This window comes from Pezoporus occidentalis, unplaced genomic scaffold, assembly GCF_034315485.1.
Source record: "Pezoporus occidentalis ecotype Australia unplaced genomic scaffold, CSIRO_AGI_Poc_V1 ctg298, whole genome shotgun sequence".
Taxonomy (NCBI): domain Eukaryota; kingdom Metazoa; phylum Chordata; class Aves; order Psittaciformes; family Psittacidae; genus Pezoporus; species Pezoporus occidentalis.
This window is the reverse complement of record NW_026914918.1, coordinates 308,778-330,887: the sequence shown is the minus strand read 5'-3', so window position 1 is coordinate 330,887 and position 22,110 is coordinate 308,778. Positions and strand designations below refer to the sequence as shown.

At 53.4% G+C, this 22,110-nt stretch overlaps 2 protein-coding genes across 11 annotated transcripts in view; both read left to right on the top strand.

Annotated features, from left to right (window-relative positions):
• Positions 1-3,888: 3,888 nt before the first annotated feature.
• On the top strand, positions 3,889-12,457 carry LOC134167786 (motor neuron and pancreas homeobox 1-like). 2 transcript variants are annotated; one of them, XM_062626816.1, is made up of 3 exons: positions 3,889-4,329; positions 11,002-11,159; positions 11,714-12,457. In XM_062626816.1, exons 1-3 carry the CDS (start codon positions 3,906-3,908, stop codon positions 12,029-12,031), a joined length of 900 nt encoding a protein of 299 aa, XP_062482800.1. In that variant the 5' UTR covers positions 3,889-3,905; the 3' UTR covers positions 12,032-12,457. The 2 variants fall into 2 exon arrangements, with proteins under 2 accessions (XP_062482800.1, XP_062482799.1); XM_062626815.1 differs by having other exon boundaries at positions 10,999-11,159; positions 11,714-12,456.
• A 3,539-nt stretch (positions 12,458-15,996) lies between these two features.
• CFAP65 (cilia and flagella associated protein 65) overlaps positions 15,997-22,110 on the top strand; it is a 32,281-nt gene continuing 26,167 nt past the window's right edge. For all 9 annotated transcript variants that reach the window (XR_009966287.1, XR_009966284.1, XR_009966283.1 and 6 more), the window contains exons 1-6: positions 15,997-16,085; positions 16,374-16,528; positions 17,193-17,295; positions 18,727-18,893; positions 20,365-20,564; positions 21,241-21,386. Coding sequence is in view for 2 of the 9 variants with exons in the window: in XM_062626806.1 (XP_062482790.1) it covers positions 16,011-16,085; positions 16,374-16,528; positions 17,193-17,295; positions 18,727-18,893; positions 20,365-20,564; positions 21,241-21,386 (846 nt within the window). In the remaining 7 variants the exon portion in view is untranslated. The remainder of the gene's footprint in view (positions 16,086-16,373; positions 16,529-17,192; positions 17,296-18,726; positions 18,894-20,364; positions 20,565-21,240; positions 21,387-22,110) is intronic.

The following is a 22,110-nucleotide window of genomic DNA, read 5'->3' as shown; positions in this document are numbered from 1 at the left end:
CTGTTTTACTCCTGCTGTTTGACCTTGCAGGGCTGGAAGTTTTACAGAGAAAATCCATTTGAGGCTATGGAAAGAAAAATAACGCAAAGAGCTCCAGTTGTCTAGCTGGACACCTTCAGGTCAACAATGAATGGTTTTGCAGAGCTTTACACCCACTCTGCCTAGTGCTGTGGCTGCTGCTTTCAGGTGGCTGAAGAAAGACTGGGCTCTGAAGGTCCAGCTGAGGCACATCCAGGAAAATCCCACAAAACGTCTGGGCAAATGAAAGAGTCCCAGGAAGCCCTGGGTTGTGTGACCACTCCTGGTGCTGCCCATTGCCCTGCAAAGGATGCTGTGATCAGGCCCTCCCAGAGAGGTGAGGGAGCTGAGCAACCTTGCTATGCCTGGGCAACATGGACCTCCCACTGGTCTGCACTTGCTAGGCATGAATATACTAAATGGTTAAGCACAGGCACCTTTAGGGCACAGTGTGAAATGCATCAGGCAGAGAACAAATGGAGGTGTTGATGTGGTGGGTTGAGCCAGTGAGGGATGTGGAGATGGGAGAAACACTCTGGCTGGTTCAAGGCTTCAAGCTGGTCCATCCAGCTCTGTACAGGCCTCAGGAGAGCGGTCCTGGATGTGTCCAAGACCTTCACAGCAGCAAGGTGGTGTTTGCTGACCTGTTTCATAGAGCCAGTCACACTGAGTGCTCTGCTACCACGGTGAGCAGAGGAGGCCCTGGGGTGACCTGTGGGGGGGATTGGAAGCAAGATGGTGCTGGTGGGGAACAACCCCCCTTAAACTCCACCTCCTCCTGAACTGGGGTGATTTCCTAGGGTAGCTCCTGTCCATAGTGCCTTGTGTCCCCAGGCCATGGGAGCAAGCTGTCTTGCTGGCTGATATTCTGGGGTCTGCTACCTGTTGCTGATGTTTGGGGTTGCCTCAGATCCTCTGTGGAGAAGGATGCTCGGCAGAGGTAAGGGGCCAGCCTGCTATCATGTTCACATATTACAATTCTCGGATCTAGCTAGCAACCAGGTGAGCTGTCACCAGAGGACCTGATGGATGGAGAAGAGAGTTCCCTCCTTCCTGAGGCTGGAAATGAAGCTAATCAGACCTGGACAACTTAATCCAGCTCTGATCTGATTAACGACCTTGAAGATTGTGAACTCATCAGCATCCTGGCATCTATCACTGGCTGCATCCCGCCCCTTCTGCCGACCACTGCTTGGCACAGCACTTGTGTGCACAGCCCTGGGTTCCAGCTCTCTGCCCTGCATGGTGTGGGCTGTGTGTCAGCTGCTCCAGCCCTGGACAACCCTCTTGCAGTGTCCCAGTGTCTGGGTTTGGTTCACCTTGAGGAAGGAGCTCCCTCAATGCTTTTTCTAGATTTCTTCATCAGGGTGTTTTCACCCAGGTTTTATGGCTGGCGTCTGCAAAGATTTCTTGCCTGTGCAATTCCAAGGTTGCAGCTTGGCTTCCTGTGCTTGCATCACCCTGGGATCTGTGAATTGGGCACCAGCCTGGGTTGCTGATTCTTGGAGGACTTGTTTGTCTTTGGAGAGCCTCCTTAGGTGGTACAGGGGACTTCAATGAGGACAGTAATTTGTGACTCTGTGCTGTGACCCAGACCCCCAGAATGAGCCTCACTCCCTGCTCCCACTGTCCAAGCCACACTGTGCTCAGGGCTTGGCAGTGGTTACTGAGCCTCTCCTGGGCTGGCTACTACCATCCCATGGTGATCACTGTGGTGGTGACTTCTCTGTTGTGCCCCAGTGCAGCAGGCACAATCTCTGTCCTGGGTATCAATGCATGTTCCCTGTGCAAAGCTAACAAGCCACTGCAATCCTAGGAGCCAGTCTTGAGGACTCAGATAAGAAAGTGGTGGTTCCTCGCTTCTGTCACCATTGCAGGCTGTTGACCTGCAGTAGAAGAGCTGTCCTACCTTTCCTGTGCCCTCTGGTCCCTGAATACTTGCTGCACTTTTCCCTTGTGCTTGGGAGCCAGGCTGTTCCATTGCTCGCTCACCAAATCTTGTCTGCCTATGCCTGCTGCTTGTCAGGGCTGGCTACTCCCATGGCAGGAAGAGTGAAAGGGCTTGGGGTCCTTTTGTTTGTCAGGGATGTTGGCTTCTGTCCTGAGAAAGCAGAGGGGGGTGAATTTGGGGCTTGGGAGAGCCCTACAGCCTGCACGATGGTGGAGAGATGGTATGGCAACAGGTGCTGAGGGTGGAAAGGGACCTTCTGTACCCTCTGTCCAAGTAGGGTGTTTTACTATGGGGTGACATACACCCCAAACACCCTTTTGAGCAAATCCAGCTCTCGGCTGTCCATAGGGCTGATTCCTTCCCTCCTCCCTCCCAGAAAAGCAGCTGGAAAGGGGCAGTTGTGCATCTGTTCCCACACAGGGGGAGTTTGGGGCCAACCCAGTGAAGCTCCTGAGTGCTAGGCTCAGGAAGTGAATGGAGGAAGTTATCCCACACGTGGGACCTTTAGAGCTCCCTGCAATGGGTGACACATGTGCAGGGAGCCCAGCAGGCTCCACACCAGACTGGGTGGGCAGAGGGAAGAGAAGCCCCTGGGGTTACTGAGCAGAGAAAGCAAAGGAGGCTGAGGAAAACTCCATATACTCCTGCCTTTTCCCTCCTTGGGCAACTGCTTGCAGCCTCTGTGGAACACAGGATACAGGGGAGTGGACCCATCTCTTGCTCGGGGAATACAGCAGTGCTGGAAATGCTAATGGGGAAGAAATACAGGGATGGGAGCTCCCTTTTAGGCACCATAATATTTAGGCAGGGTAATAATGACTTCCTCACTTGCCTTCCGAAGAGCAGGACCCATCATTGGGTAAAACAAGCAGAGGCTTTTCTCACTGTGCCAGCATGATAAAACAAAGTGGGACCCAGAGACACACAGATGCACTTGGCACTCTGGTTCTCCCTAAACACCAGTGCCAGGACATCTGGCCCTCTGGGCTAGCTCTGCTCCTTCTCACCCAGTCTCAGACAAGCAAAGGTTTTCCTGTCCGCCCTTCCCTGGTGCTGCTCTCCAAGCTGTGTCCTGTCTGAAACAGATAAAATCAAGCAAATGATCTGCCTGCAAGCACCTGCTTTGTTGACATGGGTGATGGAAGGTGGTGGCCTCCGTGTCCAGCTCAAATCCATTGATCTCCCTGGCCCTGAGTGTTGCAGTAGGAAAGGCACGGCATAGCTGGGTACTGCTAGTGATTCCTTTTGCACTGGGTGTGAAGGAGCTTGCCAGTGGGTGAGGGCCTTCCCTGCCCTCCCAGCTAGACACTCTGCCCCCCAGGTGCCTGGGGGCTCTGCAGAGCCCGGGGAGAACTGGAGTCCAGCAGGTCTTTGCCAACCGTGCTGAAGTCTGTTGATTCTCTCCAGTTCTCTTCCAGCCATTACAGCCACAGACCCTCTTCTGTACGGAGGGTCTCTGAGGAAAGGGAGGTTGGCTCTACATTGGGACAATGGGCTCAGCACCCTGGGCGGCGGGTCCTGCAAGCCGCGTGTGCAACAGGGCTGTGCTGGGTTCTGAGGCTGGGGAGGGGGCAGAGGGCTCCGGGTCAGGCCCCGGAGTGTCCCTGCTGCTGCGGCCGGGGGATGAGGCAGCCGGAGGGGAGAGCCCGGCCGGGGCCCGCGGGGAGGCAGGCAGAGCTGGAGGGGCGGGGGGCCGGCGCGGAGCCAATGGGGAGCCGGGGCAGGTGGAGGGAGGGTTAAAACCCCCCCGGTGTCAGCGGGCGAGTGAGTGCCCAGGAGGAGGAGCGGCAAGGAGGGCTGCCCCCGAGGGCAGCCCCGCGGAGTGCGGCGCGGCGGGATCCCGCCGGGGCTGCCCGGCCCTGCTGTGCCCTGGCAGGGGAGCGGCGGAGTGCGGGGAGGCGGGGGGGCGGCCGGCGGCTCCGCAAGGGGCTGGGCCATGCACAAGCCCATGGAGAAGTCCCAAAACTTCCGCATCGAGGCAATTCTGGCTGAAGATCCGGCGCGGAGCGGGTCCCCACCGGGGCTGAGCCCCGAGAGCCCCGACCCCGCCGGACACTCCGACCCCGCTTCACCGCGGGCTCTCCCTGCTGCCGCGCCCCTCGCCGCGGCCGGCTTTGTCCCCAAGCCCGGCTTGCTGCACCTCCCTGGCCCCGGGCTCGGCGCCCTCCCGGCCCTGTACCCTTCTGCTGTCTACCCCCTCCCGGCCCTGGGGAGCCAGCACCCCTCTTTCTCCTACACCGGCATCCCCCACCTGCCGCCGCCCGGCGCGGAGCACCTGAAGGCGGCCGTGGCCGGCTCCTTCCCCCTGGAGCACTGGATCCGAGCCGGGATGCTGGTGCCGAGGCTCTCTGACTTCCACGGTGAGTGACCCGAGGACCAACCCTCCCGTCGGGCAGGACGCAGCTGTTGCCCCTTCCAACTACCGGCACAACGGGGAGCAGGTCCCCTCGGGAGAGCTGAGGTTTTCCGAGGCCGCATCTTCGCGGCTTCTTGGCAGTTATTGTCGGGACCCCGGCGGGGCGATTAGCTCTCCTGGCTGACCAGTGCAAGTCTGATGCTGCGCACTGACCTGCTTCCCAGTCAGGGCAAGTTTTCAGGTCCCATTGGCGGCGGGGGGGGGGTGTGTGTCAGTGATTCGTACAACTCCGAGGGCTGCGGGCCCCCGGGAATCCAATCCGAAGGAGAGTCTTGCCCTACCCCAACCGGGTACGGTCCCGAGGGGCACTGTCTGCCCCCGTGCCGTCAGAGTCGAGCCGCTCCCGGGCTCGCCGGCCTCTGCCGCGGCGGGAAGTAAACGAAAATAAAGACGTAGTGTCCGGAACCGGCACCGGGAAACGAATAAATCTTTCCCGGTGCGGCTGGGAACGAACCCGCCGGGGCTGGAGCATGGAGCATATGAGGGCCCCCGGTCTGGGGGAGGGCCGCTGCTCCAGGTTCCTGCCTGCTGCCGCGCTCCGCTCGTGGGGTGAGGAGCCGGGTCTGCCGGGCCGGAGAGCCGGGGCCGGCTGGAGCTGCGAGAACCTGGCAGCCCAGCGGTGTGCTCGGCTCCAGCCCAGCCCGGTTCCTGCTGGCATGGAAGAAGGATGCATGTTCTGTACACGGCACTGTGGGCAAGGACAGGGCTGCGGGCAGGCACCGGATCCTGCACTGCAGTGATGGGCCGCGGATGGGGGGGTGTCCTTCAGGGCATGGACATCACAAGGACCGACTTTAGGCTCTTGGCTCACCGGGAACTATCACTGCCACCTCTGGCAGTGTCACCCTGCCCTGTGCCTGTGGTGAGAGAGGGTCTGGTCACCGCAAAGATTCGGCCAGTAGGCAATAAACCAAGAGTGTCTCGTTGATAAACCCCCGGCAGAGTATCTGGATTTATTAGCTCAGTTCAGTGTCTTAATAATGTGGGACCCAATAAGAAAAAATAAATTTTAAAGGCTGGATAAATAAACTGTATGGATGCAAAAATAGAGAATTTACATGCAGTATAGATCTAGCTATGAAGTGGTGGCACCTTAGAGTGTAGAGCGACTGTGTGCACTCTTCAAACATATCAAGAGCAGGGGGAGAAAATCTTTTATTTGTTAGGTGGTGAAACACCTTCCCACTCCTCTGCAGAGGCTGTGTTGCTCTCACGGGGTCTGTCGGTATCAGCATCCCGGTAGCTTCACCCAGGACTGTGTTTCACCAGAGTGGGATCACACCACAGCACCTGCCCTTGAGCACAGCTTCTGGCTAGGATAATGTAGAGATATTTGTGCATCAGATTTGCATGTGTACATCAGCCCCATCTCTCTCACGTACAGGATCTACTCCACAGCTGGTTGTTTCCAAAACCCTGTTGAAAGGAACCAAAGCTCAAATCACTTGCGTGAGAACAGCTTGTGGAAGAGCTTTTGGGCTGTGCTAGGATGTACAGGAAGAGCGTGTTAATGTGGGTCTTGTGGGAAGCACTGAATTGGGCTCCAGCGGTAGTTCCAGGGGAGAAAAAGCAGTCTCTGACTCAGCTGCTTCCATCTCCTCCTGCTCAGGTTTCCATTCTGACGGCTTTCAGAGTTTAATTCCACATGTCCCCCTGACTCATAGCAGAGGGATCAAGCTGGGTGCAGAGTTTGAGTTCATGCCTTCCTGAAGTAGAAGGATGAGGCGTTGTGCATTTGCAGCTGCTCTGCCTTCCTGTACCTCCCCGCAAACATCACTTGAGACTTGGTAGACTTATGCTTACTTGAGATCTATTCTCCTCTCTACACTTACTCTCCCATGGATCCTGGTCCTTGTTTTGTGTTATTCTCAATACCATGAGGACCGTGTAATCAGATCCTGTTCATTGTCCATCTTCAGATTCTTGTTTAAGTCTACTGGGAGGATTTAGGTTCTCAAGTGTGTCCTGAGCCTTTCCTCGCTTGCAAGCTCCTAAAGCCGGTCTCTTTGCAGCATGCCTTGTCCTTGTAGTCACCAGGACTGGTCTCAGCTGTATGTTACAGCTGCGTGGGCTTGTGTTGCCCCAGTGTGCCGGCCATGCTACTCCACAGCCCTTCCTCATTTATCAGAGGGTGGTGGGCTGGGCAGGAGCCTCCTGCTGTTGGAACAGGGCTTCTGGGCTGCCTGGGGCTCCTTGGTATCCTGTCCCAACACCCAGCCTAGGCAGACCTACAGACGTGCCTGGCTGAGGTTTGCAGGGCACAAGTGACTATGCTGCCAGTGTTGGTCATGTTTAGGTTTCCAGGTGCTAGTGGACAGGGCAGACAGCTGGAAGAGTCAAATCAGCCTCTTAGGACATGTTCCTGGGTACCCCAGAGGGAAGTCACCCTATGATTTTTTTTATAGAGGGCTCCAGGAGTAAATTCTGGAATTAATTCATTCTTTAGCTGCATGTGTAGAGATGTTTTGCAGGCATGGTCTGGTTCAGTCTCATGGGGACAGTCAGGGCTGGAGAAGAAGCAGGACAGCTCCTGATTTGAAATTGCAAGCTCTGTGGGGTGCGTTTCACACACTTGCACTGCTCTTACCTGCCTATGAGGGAGGTAGGATGCCAGGGAGATGATCTGAGACTCAGTAACCCTTAACCTGGCCTGGGCTTGGGTGCTGGGATCACTCAGAGAACTGCTCCTGCTGTGATGCAAGTGGGTGCTGTGCCTTCCTCACTTGGTGCCTCTGTGGAGCCGTGGGCAGCACTTGCCATCCCCTCACTGCAGCCAGCAGGGATACTGCCTGCCCAGGCTCTGCTGCTCCCAGCCTAGGTCCCTGTCCCAGGGCTTTGAGCACCTCGTAAACCACAGAGGGGGAGCATTTGGCACTGGGTTGCTGTGCCTATTAGTATTTCTGGGAACTCTGATTTATTTGCCCTGGCTATCAGCATGAAAATGCAGCATGGCAATGGGAGCCAGGTGCAGAGATCCACCTTGGAGGAGAGTGGTAGGCATGGAGAGTGGTAACATCCAGCTTCAGACTCTCAGGAAGAGTGAAGGATTCCCCATGAAGGACCTGGTGCTTGGATGGCTTTCCTCAGACACTGCTGCTCTGCATCACCCACTCACCACCTTAGCTGCCTGAAGCCCAGACCAGTTCCTGTCTGCAGCAACAGAGCTGGCTGATGGGCTATGCTGGGCTATGACAATAGGCAAGAAAAATATCAAACTGCTTCCAAAAGCAACATCTTCCAATGCTCACCAGGTGCACAGAGCCTGGCATCAGCAGGAAACATGGACTGGAAAACAGCTGGCAAGCAGCAATCAAGGGTCAATGGAGGAGCAAGTGAGGAGCCAGCAGAGGTAGCAATTGCCATTACACATGCTGCCCTATGGGTAATGGTCAGGGCTGCCAGCAGGCCAACAGAAGACTCTAGTGTTGGTCCCAGTGCTGATGAGGCTTCTCCCCTGCCAGACCTGACATTAGGAAAAACACCTCCAAGGCTGCAAGGGTGCTAATTTCCTCTCCTTTATCTGCCAGCCCACAAAGTTAAGTGAACTATAGCTAAACAAACCAAATTAAAATCAAGTGGGTTAATATCAACCTAGGATTACCCTTGTTATCAAGAAGACGGAACTGTATCAAATAAACCAACAATTCTTTATAAGCTTTATCTAATTATCCAGGAGGCAGCTGCCTTCTAGAGCTCCTGGCCTCAGACTCGGAGGGCATTCCTGGCTCCAGGCCAGCCATTTATTTACCAGTATTGCAGCCAAATGATGAACACCCATTAGGGGTCCAAGACTTGCCAGGCTGGATATATATCCTGCCAGGGATATTGCGATGAGCTGTGATCCTGGATGTAGCACTGGAGGAGATGTCTGGGCAGATAGGAAATCCTTTGGCAAGCAAAGGCATGATGCTGAGGCAGTCACTGATCCTCTTGTAGGAGCTGGATAAGAGGGCAAACATTCCCAAAGAGTTACTCTTTTTATGGGATGCTGGTTGTGATGGGGATGGTGGTGGCATAGCTTGGCTGGCAATGACTGGGAGGGGTGATCCCTGGGGGGATGCTTGCAATGCATCTCTTGGGAGGATGCTGTCCATGTGCATACTGCTATCAGGCTGTCCAACCAGACTGCTACAGGACAGCAGGGTACAGGACTCCACAGAACACACTGGCAGGACAGGCTGGAGCTACTAGCAGCCACAAGGCATAGTTTCCTCTTTGTACAGGAAACTGGAATCTACTTGGTACCTCAGACACCACTTTCTCCACCTCCTCCCTTTGCTCCTTCCCTCGTGAGAAATTAAAGACCTTCTTCATACTCTCTCCACACAAAGGAGCCAGGGCCCTTCAGGGAAGCTAACAGCAGGTCTGAGGCCAGAGATTCTGATTGTTCAGGTCCACACTGACATGCTTTTGTTGGTGGCTGTGTAGGCTGAGCTTTGGACTGGTGGTGGCTTGAGCTGTACGACACCACCACCAAAGGGTTTGAGAGTTGGGGTTTTTGTCAGCACAGGGGCAGGAGACAGGGTGGGCGTCCAGGGAAGTCAGGATCTGTACAATGGAAACCACTGAGCTGAAATCCAATTGAAGACACTGAGATGGAGAAGCTGGGGCTGTTGGAGGGACCACGCTCCAGCAGTCAGTCCCCTCATTGCTAGCCATTTGGGATATATCCTGTTTGGATTTATTTGGCTTTTGAGCAAGATTTCTGTTCTTTTCCTTGCTAGACCAAGCAGTTCCCAGCCTTTTAACCAGCCAAGAGTGAGTCTTTTGGAGGTGTTGTTAAAGCAAGCTGCCTTCCTGCCTCTTCTGAAGCTGGACAGAGACCACTGCATTTGAGATCGAGACTCACTTCTGTCCTCCACTCTTCCCACATCTGTTTTCAGTCTGGCCACATCTGACCTTGCAGAAGGAGGCACAGAGGAGCCTTTCAGGGTGGTCTGGAGGATTTCTGTGCTTCCCAGAGCCAGGATGCAGTGCCTTAGGAGCTGAGCCCTCCACTTTCTGCACTGGGGTGGGGAATTCAGGCTGGGAATATATTTCTTCACCCCTAGAAAAACAGCCTCTAGCTCAAGAAAGCACAGAAATCTCAGATTACTGGATGCTGGGAAGTGCGTACACCCTCTTCCCTTCTCTTTCTCCAAAGCATCCTCCACACACCATGCCCAGAAAGAGATACGTAGAGCTGCTTTGTGTTGTGACCCAACCAATGCTGACTAAATGAATTTTCCCTCTGGTTCTTTCTGATACAACTCTGGTCTTCCTCCCACCCCGAGGAGCTGCAAGAGGTTTTAGCATGTGCTACCCCATCCCTACAGGTGTTGGCCCCAGTGTCACCTCTTTTCCCTAGCTGAAGGGATTCTTTTCAGGTCTATTTGGTCTCCTGTATCCAGCAAGGATTTGTACAGAGCATTCATAGCAACCCAGAGCCCAGATGGCAGCCGAGCTCTGCAGAGCTGAGCCATCTTTCATCCAACGTTCATACTTGTCCCAAAAATCTTGAGCCTCTCATTTCATGGAATCTTAGAGTAGAAAAGGACCTAAAGATCATCTAGTTAGCCTTGTATATGCATTGTATGCCAAATAGTGTGTGTGTGTGTCAGAGCTGTTGGCACAGCATGACTCTACTTAGTCCCTAGTTTAACTGGCCTGTGGCTGCAAGGTGGGTCCCATGGCTGCCTCTCCTGGCACCGTGGGGCTGCAGGTGCAGGAGGGTTGTGTCCATTCCATGAGGAGTTTGCAGAGTCAGCCCAGCCTGGGCTCTGTCTGTTTGACCTGTTTTGTGCAGCATCCAGGTACTTGGGATCAAACCCGGATCATGACTGGTTATTGACCCCTTCATAAATTCCTACCTCATGTGTCTCTGCTGTGTTTGTGAAGGGTTCTGTGGACACTTCTGGAGATGGGAAGGTTGGGATCAAAGATGGAATCTGAGGGAGATGATGTGGATAGTGCCCCAGCACTGTAAAGTGGTCAAGCTGAAGTGACCCTTCCCAAGCGGGGACATCTCTGGGGCCATGATGCTCTGCCTTTCCCCCTGAGACACAACAGTGGGGATGTGCCAAGGACCTTTCCTGCTAGTGCCCCCCCCCCCCCTCCACCGCTCCAGCACTTTACTCCCAGCTGCAAACCTCTGGGTATGATTGCCACTGTGGTGCTGGGGGAAGCAGTAAAAGCTGAACCCCGGGGGGACAATAAAGCCAGCCGGGAGGAGATAAGCAGGGATCAAACACAGTGCGGCAGCCACCCCGCGCTGGACTCTCAAAGGTCCCTTTGTTCCCGCTGCCTCCTGACTCAGCACTGCGCTGCCTTCAAGGGCTGCGGGGGAGATAGTGGTGCTCCCGGGCAGCCCTGCCCGCAGCCCCTGGCAGTTGGGCAGCCACCTGCACGCCTGGCAATAAAAAAAGGAGGATTAATTCCAGTCACAGGACTGATCCCAGCTGCACATCGAGGCCTGATAAGGTATCTTGCTGGTTTCTATCAGTCAGGCAATAAAGCCATTACTGAGGTAGGAGATGAGGGAAGAAACACTCGCTTTCCTCCTCATCCCGGGCTTACTTGCCGAGGGGATGTCCCTCCAGCCCTGCTGTCCGCTGACCTTCCATCTGCTCCACAGCAGCCCCACAGTCTGGCTTGATGGGGAAGTGCCGTCGGCCCCGCACAGCTTTCACCAGCCAGCAGCTCCTGGAGCTGGAGAACCAGTTCAAGCTCAACAAGTACCTGTCCAGACCCAAGCGCTTTGAGGTAGCCACATCGCTGATGCTCACCGAGACACAGGTACCTTCTTCCCAGGGGGATGGAGTGTAGCACCAGCCAGCTGCCAGGGAGCAAAGCGTCAAGGTCATGGGCAATGCTGATGCCCCTTGCTCGGCTGCCCCCAGCCCCACATTCCACTGCCCCATCAGCACCACTTCCAGGGTGTCTCCCACAGAGACCTGTCTGGTGGGCTCCAGGCTCTTCTCTTGTGAAGAGCACCCCAGAAGTACTGCTCCTCTTTTTACCCACAACCTCCAGCTTGGGTTTCAAAGCCTTCTCATCCCTCACCGCACTGTTGGAGGTGGCTTTTTGTGGGGCTAAAACTAACATACCCTGGTTCATGTGCTTGGGCATCCTGCAGAAGTCACACAGGGGGAAGGGAGCAGCCCTCACAGGGACTCCTCTCCCCGTTACAACCTCAGCCTCTTTGCACAGACCTGCAGAACCACGGGATGACTCGCAACAAAGGGGCTTTTGGGAGGGCCTCCATGCAGGGACGGTGAGGAGAGAGGGGGTGCGTGGGGGCAGGATGGAGCAAAGGGACACACTCTCCCTTCGGGGCTCTCCCTCGGCAGGTCAAGATCTGGTTCCAGAACCGCCGCATGAAGTGGAAGCGGAGCCGCAAAGCCAAGGAGCAGGGAGCTCAGGTGGAAGCTGAGAAGCAACGAGGGCTCAGCAAAGCCTGCGAGAAGCTGCTGTCCGGCGAGCCCCAGGGACAAGCTACAGAAAGCACCGAATTTATGGGGTGCAGCCCCGGCCCGGGCTTCCTGCACCGCAGCGCCGCCCAGCTGAGCTATGGCCCGGACTCCTCCTGCTCGGGGGATGAGGAGGATGAGGAAGATGAGGAGGACGAGATGGGTGCCACGAAGAGGAAGATTGGCTCTGTGTTGTGAAAGGCAGATGAAGCCAGCCGGGGAGAGGGGCTGGGCTGTGGTTCTGGGGTCGCTTTGCTGGCAGACACAGACTGTGCCTCGGCAGAGTAGGGGGGGCTGCAGGGCTCCTGCCCCCCCTTTAACTTATGTGTCTTTGGATCCTATTTAACTCGTAATTATTCCTCTGTGTGTACCTGGGGGAGTCCCCACATCCCTCCCCTATAAAGCTGTTATCCAGTTGCCTGTGCTCTTCCTTAGGGGACAAGAGGCTCTGCCCTACTCCTGAGCTGCGGTGCCCTGCCATCGTCCCTGGGGAACCGGGTGGGGACAGTAGACTTGCACAGCTGGCAGCCCACAACACAGCTGGAGGGGAGAGACCCTGGACCCTCCTTCAGCTGTGCACTGCCCTTCCCTGCAGATACGACAGCGACTGGAGCAGTGCATCCGTGCATGGTGCCAGCTGCCCTTCCCCTTGCCAGGAAGGAGGATGCCCAGGATGCGTGGCAGCCTGCCCCATCTCCTCCTGCATCTCCAGTGTCCCTGGGGGGGTCTGCACTTGTAGGACAAACCTAAACTGTCAACTCTGCAAAGCAGAGCTGGTTATTAATTGGCTGCAGTAGTGCTGTTTCCCATGCTGCATTTAGCCTGTTTGTAGCGGCATGGCATTTCCCCAAAGTGAGATGGGGATGGAGCCCTCCTCAGTTTAGGGAGGCGCTCAGGCTGTTTGTGAGCACTCATTGCTGTGGTAAGCCCCACTTTTTCTTTGGTGATATCTGAATCTCTCTGAGACCCTTCACGGGCTGATTTCACAATCATCTTGGCACCCTGCTGGCTCTCACTGGGCTCAAATCAACCCCTGATAGCAGGGTGACAATGGACACCCCCTGCCACCTCCCTAGAAGCACCAGGATTAAGTCCTGACTGCCCCTAAGCAAACAGGCTGCCCCTGTCCTCAGCATGCTAGAGGCTCCTAGCAGATCTCCTATGTCGTCTGCATGAGGAGGAAAGTGAGCATCTCTTCCATCACCTCCTGCCCCAATAATGGCTTTATTGCCAGTGAGACACATCACCTTCTCCCTGTCCCTGCCTGAGAGTGGCAGGGATGCTGCCTGCCCACGGAACCTGCCGTGAGGTGGGAGTTGCTGAAGGGCAGCAGCCCCTGGGGAGCCCCGTGTCACCTCTGGCAGCCAGTCAGCAATGGACGGGGCAGGTGAGGGTTGGTGTGGGGCTGTCACCTTGCAGGGTTGGGGCTGGGACTGCTGTGGAGCAGCGTCCTGGACAGAGGGACAGATGTGATGCTTTTGAGACAGAGGGATGGACAGGGGAAGTAGATATTGGGAGAGCATGGGGAGGGAGGGAGGGATGGATGGATGGATGGATGGATGGATGGATGGATGGATGGATGGATGGATGGATGGATAGGACACACAGGAGTGTGGGGTAACAGTGACCCGCAGTGGCTGCTGGCAGCTCAGCAGCTTTCCCCTAGGTTTGTGGAATCCTTGGTGCCCGGGTCCCCTGTCCCCAGGCAACCCATCCCAGTGCACGGCAGGGCCTGAGTGCCCACAAAGGAGGTGTCCGGATCCTGGCAATGCCCAGTGGGGGCGTTCTGGTGCTGAGGAGGTGCAGCTGTTGCTCTAAAGAGGAAGATGTGAGCCAGAGTAGGGACCAAGTGCCAGGAGCCTGTGATGCCTGGTCTAACATGGTACAGGAGAGAAGCAAATGTAGAGGAGGGGAGAGACAGGGCAGGAAAGGAGAATGGGAGAGAGAACTAGGAAAGGATGGTACCCAATTCCCTACCATTGCCCTTGCAGGGACAGCAGGACAGAAAAGATCTACTGCTCCAGGGGAGCTGTGCCCCCGACAGCAGGCACACAGGTCTGGGCATGGAGATGCTGGCAGATGCCAGCCCATGATTTTTGGAGCCTCAGGGCCAAAGACATCTCTACTACTCGACTGATGTACAGCCTGACCCTGCAGCAGTGGGGGAGCATGGAGAGGACCACAGGCTGGAGCTGGACACACTGGGTTGGGGGTGAGATGGGGGGAAATGGTGGCAGGGGCAGAAAGGAAAAGGAGAGAAGGAAAGCAAGAACAGCAACAACAAAAGTGTCAGGAAGGAGGAGCGGAGCTGAAGGGATGTCACACGCTTAAAACGTTCACCTTGATGGGCCATGACAGGTTTAATTTCCAGAGTACAATCATTAAAGTGATGGATGGGAGATGTTCATCCCACGTCTGGTGGACACGGGCCTGCTGTGGCTGCAGAAGGGTTTGTTTTGTTGCTGTTATTTATGAGGTTGTTTCTGCAGGAGCCAAGCACTCATCCAGCGCTGGGGGGACGGAGGACACGATTTGATGCTGGAGAAGTTGGGGCGCAGATTTACAGCTGCTGAGCTGGATGACTCACATTGTGAACATTGACAAATGCCATTAAAGCTGCATCTCCTTCTTGCCTCTGCCCTGGCACCCTCCCTGCGCTGTGAGACATGTCCAGTCCTGCTATCCTGCCCACTGCTGCCTGCACATCACAGGAGGGCTATCTGGCCCTCCTCACTAAAGACACGGGGGTCCTCCTGCTCCTTGAGGGCCTTCCAGGACACTGCGAAGATGCAGGAGTGTCCCATGGTGGTGGTGGTACCTTATGGGAATCATAGCTGGGATGGGCTCGTGCAGCCAGGGCTCACCCCCTGTGTCCCTTTGCCTTTCTTGGCCTCACAACTTCTCGTGGCAGTGGTCACAACTTTTTGTGTCTGATGCTCCAAGGAGCTCACGGTGACCTGGCCTAGTTAAGGTGCCAACCCACTCTTACACCAGCACTCCAGCCTGCTGCACCCTATGCTCTCTTGCCCCCAAACTTAGTTCCACAGCTTCCTCACCCACCCATCCTGTGCACCCACGTACTTCATGGCACCCCATCTGCTGACTCAGCTGTATGCTATCTCCCTCCCCTGCATCCATCCTTATCAGCCCTGAGCTCTCTCCTCCACCCCGGCATCTCCTGCACCCCTCCATCTACCACCTGCCCCCCTCCATCTCCCTGTCCTCAATCAACTCCCGGTCCCCATCTGCCCCTGCACTATTTGCTCCCTTTCATATCCCCACTGCACCCCTTTTCATCTGTCCCTGCACCCCTCAGCTCCCCCATTACATTCGTGAGAACTTTTCACCTGCACTCTTGAGACCCCTCATTTCCCCCCTGCATCCCTCCATTTGCCACATGCACCCATGAGACCTCCCTATCTGCTCCTTGCACCCTTCCACTTGACTTTGAGCCCCCCCATCTTCCCCTGCACCCCTCCATCTGCCCCGCTCACCCCTATCTCCCCCTCATCTCTCCCGCTCTTCTCGTCCCTCTGCTGCCCCCTGGTGGTCGCCGCGGGCAGCCCTCACCGGGGATTGACCCGAGGCGGCCGCCGTCGTTGCTCCGGGAGACGACGCCGCCGCGTCTGGTCCCCATGGCAACGCGGGCCGGCTTCCCGTGGAGCTGAGCGGCCGGGCCCAGGAGGGCTCTCGTTGGGGCGGTGGGACCCCAGCGGAGCCGAGGTGGGGCCAGGCAGGGCTTGAGGGAGCTGGGCTGGCGGCGGGGGCCCGGGGTTGGCGGTGACCCGTGGTCCGGGCTCGGCAGCGCGGGCCAGGCAGTGTTACAGGGGAGTGGGTCGTGCCCCAGGGAGCCGGGCTCGTGCTGTAGGGAGCAGGCAGTGCCACAGCCATCGATCTGGAGTTTTAGGGGGCCAGGCAAGGCTATAGAGAGGGCTTTGCTCCACTAGGCTCTGTGGGTCTATCGTGGGCTTCACAGGGCTCTGCTATAACAGCCTAAGGGAGCTCTGCCAGAGGGGTCTGAGCTGTGAGTGAGGCTGGGCTCAGCTGGGAGTATGGGGACAGTACTGGGAACACTACAGGGAGGTGTGCCATCCCGAGCCCCAGGAAGGCCCGGCGGTGCAGCAAAGGCTGTCGGTGCAGGAGCAGCATGTGAGGACTTCTGCCTCTGGTTTCTCAGATGCTTGCTCAGGCGCATGGCGAGTCCCAAAACTCTGACGCTTTTCGGAGGCTGTCCTATGGTTGCACCAGGAAGGTGAGTGGGGAAGCAAAGGTGTCACTGCGGTGCGGTGATTTACTGGCAGGGCAAGGAGGCGGCAAAAACAAAAAGCCCTTCAGGCTTTGTTTCACTCGCCCTTGGTATCCTTTAGAAGCTGTTGTTTGCGTTGTGGCCAGGAGGTGTCCCCTACGGACACAGCCTTCGCTGCAAGGCGGCTCCTCCAGTCCTTTGCTAGAGTCGGGAACCTTTAGCATAGAGAAACAGCTGTTTGAGTGATTTCCCCTCCCTACCAAACTCCTAATGTCCCCGTTGCAACTCCCTAAGCTGTCTGCAGGAAAGGCAAAGAAGAAGAAAGGAGTATTCTGGGGCATTGAGGTGACCAAAACACTCAGGTGGCATGGCTGGGAGCTTGGAAAAGAGACCATCAAACACCTGATCTTGAAAAATGTTCATGAGAAAACCCAGAAGCTGAGCTACAGGTGCGTGGAAGTTTCATTCTCTTTTGTTCTCCTCACGCTCTCACTGAATCTTCATCCCTCCTGCTGCATCAGTCCCAGCAGCACCTTTTCTCAGATTCAGCTGGAGACAGCGCATGCACACTTACGTAGCATGAGAGAAACCTGGTAATTCAGAAGCTTTGGAATTACAGCCCTTGTTTCTGGCAGAAGTATTTTAAATTAAACATCCTTTTTTTTTTTTTTTTTTTTTTTTTTGTAATTCTGTTTTGCTGATACTTCTGTCTGTGAGCATTTCCAGTCTGGTGAGATTTTAATTGTGGATGTATGCCAGCCAGTCGCCAGTGTATCCTAAAACCATTGTTCCAGGGAGATCCACTGGATGTTGAGCCACTCCAGTACTCCCTGTGACCCTCTCTGCTGTGAAACTGTTTCTGCCCAATGTGTTTTGCTCATGCTGCATGGTCTGGGAATGTAAAATATTGTTCAAGGAGCTGGGAATGGGTTTCCAGAACACCTGGGTTCTGCCCCTGTGTCTGCTGATTTGCTACCATGGTACAGCTGTGTGAAGTGCTTCTAATTGTGAGGTCTGGAGGGTTTGATGTTTTCCATTCTCTTTTATGCTGTTTAACTTAACAACAGCTCTATGCACTCAGACAAAATATCTTGTTCTGATTTCAATCTTTAGGTGTCCTTCCACGAGATTCTTCTTCACTGTTTTTCCACAGCCGATCATTCTGAGACCTGGTATGTCCTTAACTCTGCCCATCATTTTCCGGCCCATTGAAAAGGTAAAGTGGCAATACCAAAACTGCTCTCAGTGCTCAGGCTGGCCTCCAGAGGGGCAGTGGGTCTCTGCCTCTCTTGTCCTTTCTGATTTGTTTTCACTTAAACGAATGAGTCCTTAGGGAAGGTTTTAGCAGAGAAAGGCTGGGCCTTGGGGTTTTCCTGCTCTCCTCACGTTAGCACCTCAGAGAACCTTAACCCCTGACTTCTCTGCAGAGTTTGCCATTAGCTATGAGAGGGATCCTCACAAAAAGTATTCCCAGATTTTCAAGTGCTTCTTCTGGCCATGAAATCAGTAAGATAAAGCACTTGAACTGTCCACATCTGGTTTCATTCCAGGGAAACTCAGCTGGGTGGTTTGAGTGCAGAACCTTGGTTTGAGGGGCTCACTCTCTGCTTTCTTACAGGAGACCCCAAAGCCTGTACATTGAAGGGCTACTGATTTTCTATAAGGCATATGTGAAGGGCCTCCCTTATTTTGGATGGGGTGGGTTTCTTTAAGCTTTATTTTTAACAGCGGTGATTCCTGATTCTTTTTCCCATCCATTTTTTCTTGATTTTCAGCTTGTTTCTGGTGTCTCTCTTGGCTCTGAGCGCTGATCTCTGGCTCTTGTCCACAGCTGTATGTCTTTGATGTGAATCTCAGTCCTAGGCATGGAGTGTGATCACTGGCTAAATTCCCAGTACCCCGTTCCTTTAGCATCATGATTTTTCTGAACTGTTCAGTGTTGCTCTTATGAAATAGCTCGTATTCATTCAATTTTAGTGAATAGCTCGTCTACATCCATTAACCAGTGGAGCAGGAGGCTCCCTTTCTTAGAGAGAGCAAGGACTGTGTGTGTTGAGTGCCCAAGGTCTCTTAGCTGATAATTGGTACTCAGAAAAGGTAACAACTGGGGAGCATGGAAGACATGTATCTTGCAGTTCCTTCTATCTCGGCTGGTTAGCAGATGTCCTGGGGCTATTTGTACACAGTCCTGTCAATGCTGCATCTTTAAGCTGTGTGTTATCTGCTTAGGTCTCTAGCTGACAAAGCACTTAATCAAAATGATATTTCTGTGTTTGTGAAGCTCAAAGAAATATTGTGCATGCTTCAGTTTAGCTGAATGGAGATTTTGAAAACACTGAAAGAAATCTTTCTGCATCAAAACGATTCAAGTGAAACAAATGTGGACTTCAACTGCTCATTCTGAGGGTGTTTGTGTGTTCCCTGACAGAGTGAGGAGTATGCCTGAGCACCTTCCTCAGTGCCTGCCTCTTTTCAGCTCTTCAGATGCTCTCCTTCCTGCACAGGGACCTCTTCTGGTGCCTCTGTTGCTGATGTTTTTTTCCCTGACACTTTCAGAGATCTAGGTGATGGGTGTGCATGGGAGGAGCTGTAGTACCTGCAAGATGGAGCCCATCTAACTGCTGTATCCCCTTGCTTTTCTGTGCAGAGGGAGTACGAAGACAACATCTGCTTTAAGAAGGATGAGGGTGAGTTCTCTGTCACCCTGCGTGCTACGCTCCCGCACCCTTGTCTGTCCTTCCCAGCTGCTGTCCAGTTGCCTGCCTGTGCTGTCCACAATGTCACGGAGATAACATTCCCTGTGCGCAACATCGGGTGAGTGAGATGTAGCTGGGCAGAGCCCCTTTCTGTTTTGTCAGATATTTTGCCATCTTCTTGGATTCTCCAATGAATGCAGCTCCTTCCAGTTCTTGGATCTGCTGGCTGCCTTGACAGGCAGCAGACCTGTTTTCTCTGAGCTCATAGCAGAAAAGGCAGCAGAAATGGTGGTGCAGATTGGATCTCGCCATGGGCACATCTTGGCACTTCACATCTTGTCTGTTTCCAGCATATGCTGAGAACCTTTTCATGCACATGAACTAATTGGGGACCAACATGCTGTCCCATTAACTTCCCACATTCAAAGCAGAGGTCTGGGCTTCTGCTTAGTCAAAGGCAGCCTGCCCAGCTGAGCAGGGAGAGATGAGCTGGAAATACTTCAGCTGGAAATATTTAAATCTTTCTATGACTTGACCAATCTTCCCTCAGCACGGGGATGCTGTAGGGATGGCAGTGGAGTTTCTGGTGCTGGAGATGAACTTTTTAATTTGGAGGCAGGCAATACAGAAATTGAAGTCTTCCCAGTGCCTGCTCTTAGGTTCATGGAGTTTCTCAAAGCAGTAGCAGCATTCTGGCACTTAGAGTCATCATTTAGAAGCAAAGATGTTTGCAAGTACCAAGGACTGTCTTATTTTAATGAGGGAAGGACAGTCATTCGGGCAGTATTGTAGAAAGCAGTGTGGTGAAAAAGTGCCCAGGCAAGGAGGAGGTGTACTTCCAACCATTTACAGCAGGAGCAGAATAACTTTTACTAGCTGGGAAATGTGCTCCCCAAAGAAGTCACCTTCTGTAGTGGCAGGTGGAAAGGACTGAGGGCACATGTACCTTCAACAGGGCAAGGTGTCAGCCAGAAACCATTTCAAGTGATTCATTCTCCCCTTAGAGAATTCATTTGTTCTATTTGAGAGGTCCAGGGTGGTGGTGGAGGATATGAATGGTAACACACAGCTTGGAATCAATAAAATATGAAAAGCTGGTGGTGTATCATGTTCTTTGCACAAATCAAACAAGAAAAGTGAGTTCTTGAGAGCTGAATGAGGTATTAAGAAAACAGCTTGGTCCTCTCTTCTCACCTGGGCATATAACAGAGGAACAAATGTTCACTTGCAATTAAGTAGAAGTAAAAGCAAATACTTCATTCTGGAGCTGGTTTGGTTTTGGGTTTTTTGGTGTTTGTTTTTTTTTTTTTCTGTCACATGATGAAGCTGAGAAATTTTATGGTCATTAATAGAGTCCTTACATATAATAGTTAAGATTCGTGAAAGTGTGAACAGAGCATTTGCAGCAACTAGAGACAAATTTCTTCTCATCATCACATATTTGGCCAGGTGCATTGGGGATTCTGCCATTCAACAGTGGTTGCTTCACATCCTAACTGAACGACCTATTGGGAAGGTCCATCCTCTGTGTGATTGCACAGGCAGCTATAGATACATTTGTCCACTTAAGATGTGTCTCCATTTCCTAGTGATCTCGTCACTGTGTTTCACTGGGAGACGCCAAGCCCTTTCTACATGATTCCTGACTACAGCATACTGAACCCAGGTGCTGAGTGCATGGTCAAAGTGGTCTTCCAACCCAAGGTGGCTGCAGTGTATGATGTAGCAGCAACATGCTGGTTTGGAAGTGAAGAGAAACGAAAGAGGACTATCCAGCTAAAAGCCCTGTGTGAGTCCTTATTGCATTTAACATTCAAAGAAGTGTGTATCATCCCAAACTATGGAATAGCATTCCACAGGGATAAATGGAGGTGCTGTGCTCTGAGACTGTGCCACAGTTGGCTCGGCCTACTGATGAGCAAATGAAGTCTGTGGTTTGAAAGTGCCCTGTGAAATTCTCTAATGTACTTTTGCCAATTTGAAAATGTGATCTGAAAAGACACAGGGTCTGATACGCACTGTGGCGTGCTTTGGCCAAACCAACATTTCTGGAGCCTGCTTAAGTTGACAGAGGGGCAAAAATGAGAGAAGTTCACTGGCACAGTGCGGAAACCTCCAGAAATTCCTGGTCTTTGCACTCAGTCTCTCTTGTCTGTCTCTGCTAGACAGAGAGATGGAGGAAAACTTCTGAAGCTTTCTGGATTCAAGCTAGAATAAGCAATGGTTTGATTAGCAAGTCCTTCCCTGAAGTGTCTTACATGGCTACTGATGAAAGATGTGACTGAGTTTAGTAAGTTAAGGCTGGAAGGGAGATTGTTTAGTTCTAAACAGGGGCAACTTCAAAGTTGGATCTAACTTCAGAGTTACCTGGTATTGTTCAGAGGCTTTTCCACTTGAGCGTTGAATTTCAAGGGATGGAAATTCCACCTCTCTTTCTTAACCCAATATATTATTCCCTTTAACAGCCAAATACCCCTATCTGCAGGTGAATGTGGTAGGGGAAGAAAAAGAAGGTGTACAACCTGGAAAGTTTCAGGATGTGCTGTGCTTTGGATCAGTGCCAGTGGGGACAACTGTGGAGAAGTGTGTAGAAATCTTCAACATGTCTGTGGTATGTCGAGTGGGAGACTTCTGAGAAGTTCTCATGCTGGCACACTTCCCTGGGATATGTGGTTTTGAGTATCTCCCTTAATGCTGTTCCAAATGGGAATGTGAGTAAAACAGAGCTGATGAGCCTTCCCCTACCAACCAGGCCATTCAACTTTGCCTTCCAGCTGCAGTGCTAACGGTACATCCATGTGCAGCATGGTATGACAGTTCCTGTCTTCTTCCCACTGTGCTTGGTCCAGATCAGGCAGCCACTGTTGTCCTTTACACCCTGCAGCTCTCCTACTCACACTGGACAAGCCCATCAGTCCCCTGTGACAGTTGTGGCAGTCTTAAATTGGCATGTATGTGTCCCAGGCTGCTGATGGATCTGCTGCTGTCCTCAGTGGACTGCAGCCCTGTGAATTGTGGACTGCTCTGAAAGTCAAGTGAGCTGTATTTGGGCACCTTGTTCTCTGTACCAGCTCAACCCACGAAAAGATAGATGTACTCAGAGACTGCTAACATGCTGAGCAGTGCTGAGCGCTCCACAGGCTCTGCAACTCGGAAGAGGCAAAGACCTAGTCATTTGTTGTACTGTTCTGGTTCACACTGCAATGGTGGTCAACATCCCCATGAAAAGACCAGGATCCTTTTTTTCTAAGGGACTTGAGGAAGGTATCAGAGTGCCAGTCCTTTCTTTTGTGAAAGGATCCCCAGACAAGGTGGAACTGTGGGTGGAAGTACCT